We start from the raw sequence: 931 nt of genomic DNA, 5'->3' as shown, positions 1-931 counted from the left end.
TATAATTTCCGCATAATTTTTAGCTAGAATGTAGTAAGCTCGGTATTCTAGCTAAAAATTATGCGGAAATTATAGATAAATGTTACGAAAAACAAGATTTGTTTAAAAATTTAATAAATATTAAAGATTTAATTGTAAAATTAATATCACAACCGCCTTCTCCATGTAAACAGATGGTATATTTTATAGAATCACAAAAATTATTGGAAGAAAAATTAAAAAAGGAGGCAGCACAAAAAGCAGAAGAATTAAAATTAGAGCAAGAGCGAAGAGCTGCAGAATTAAAAAAGGAAGAAGAACAAAGAGCATTAGAAGCCGAAGAGAAAATGAAACAAATGCTAAAAACACCTGAGGTACACCAAGATAGTTTCAACCAAGGAGCACCCCTATATACAGTAGATCCAGAAAATTTAAGAGCATCAAGTGATTTAGACGTAAAAGGACCTGATGAGGTATTAGATTATTCAGTAGGATTATATCCTTCAAGAAGGCTCGAAAATTTAAACGAACATGTATCACCACAAAATTCTGAATATCAGTTAGGAGAACAAGTTCATAAACCAGGGAATGAACACACAAACACAGATGGTTCATTTTTAGGATCAATGAGATTACCAGGTGTTATTACTGATGTTTTAGGATCTGTTGATCCAGCACCTGTTCTTGGTGTATCTGGTGGGATGGGTGTTTTATTTATACTTTTTAAGGTATTCAAAGTTTTAAAATTATAACCATAAGTGTATATTACTTTAAAATAAAAATTAACGTTATCATATAATTATGTTTTAAACTCTCTAAATTTTCTTCTAAATTTTAGTATACTCCATTTGGATCCTTCTTTGGAGGAAGAAGAAGACGAATGCATCAAATTCCTAGAACTTATGGAGGATTTCCACCAGGAGAATTCCCAAATTTTCATGAATATGATGGT

The 931-nt window shown here is 31.0% G+C and overlaps 1 protein-coding gene across 1 annotated transcript; it reads left to right on the top strand.

Moving 5' to 3' along the window:
- Positions 1-23: 23 nt before the first annotated feature.
- PVX_040190 (variable surface protein Vir6, truncated, putative) lies at positions 24-931 on the top strand (the record flags this gene model as incomplete). Its single annotated transcript, XM_001612297.1, has 2 exons — positions 24-707; positions 818-931. Coding segments are annotated over 2 exons (798 nt in total), but the record flags the coding sequence as incomplete, so codon positions are not given.

The sequence above is a fragment of the Plasmodium vivax genome, genomic scaffold (genome assembly GCF_000002415.2).
Source record: "Plasmodium vivax scf_4736 genomic scaffold, whole genome shotgun sequence".
Lineage (NCBI taxonomy): Eukaryota > Apicomplexa > Aconoidasida > Haemosporida > Plasmodiidae > Plasmodium > Plasmodium vivax.
The sequence above is the reverse complement of the archived record's forward strand: the minus strand, read 5'-3'. Positions and strand labels throughout refer to the sequence as shown.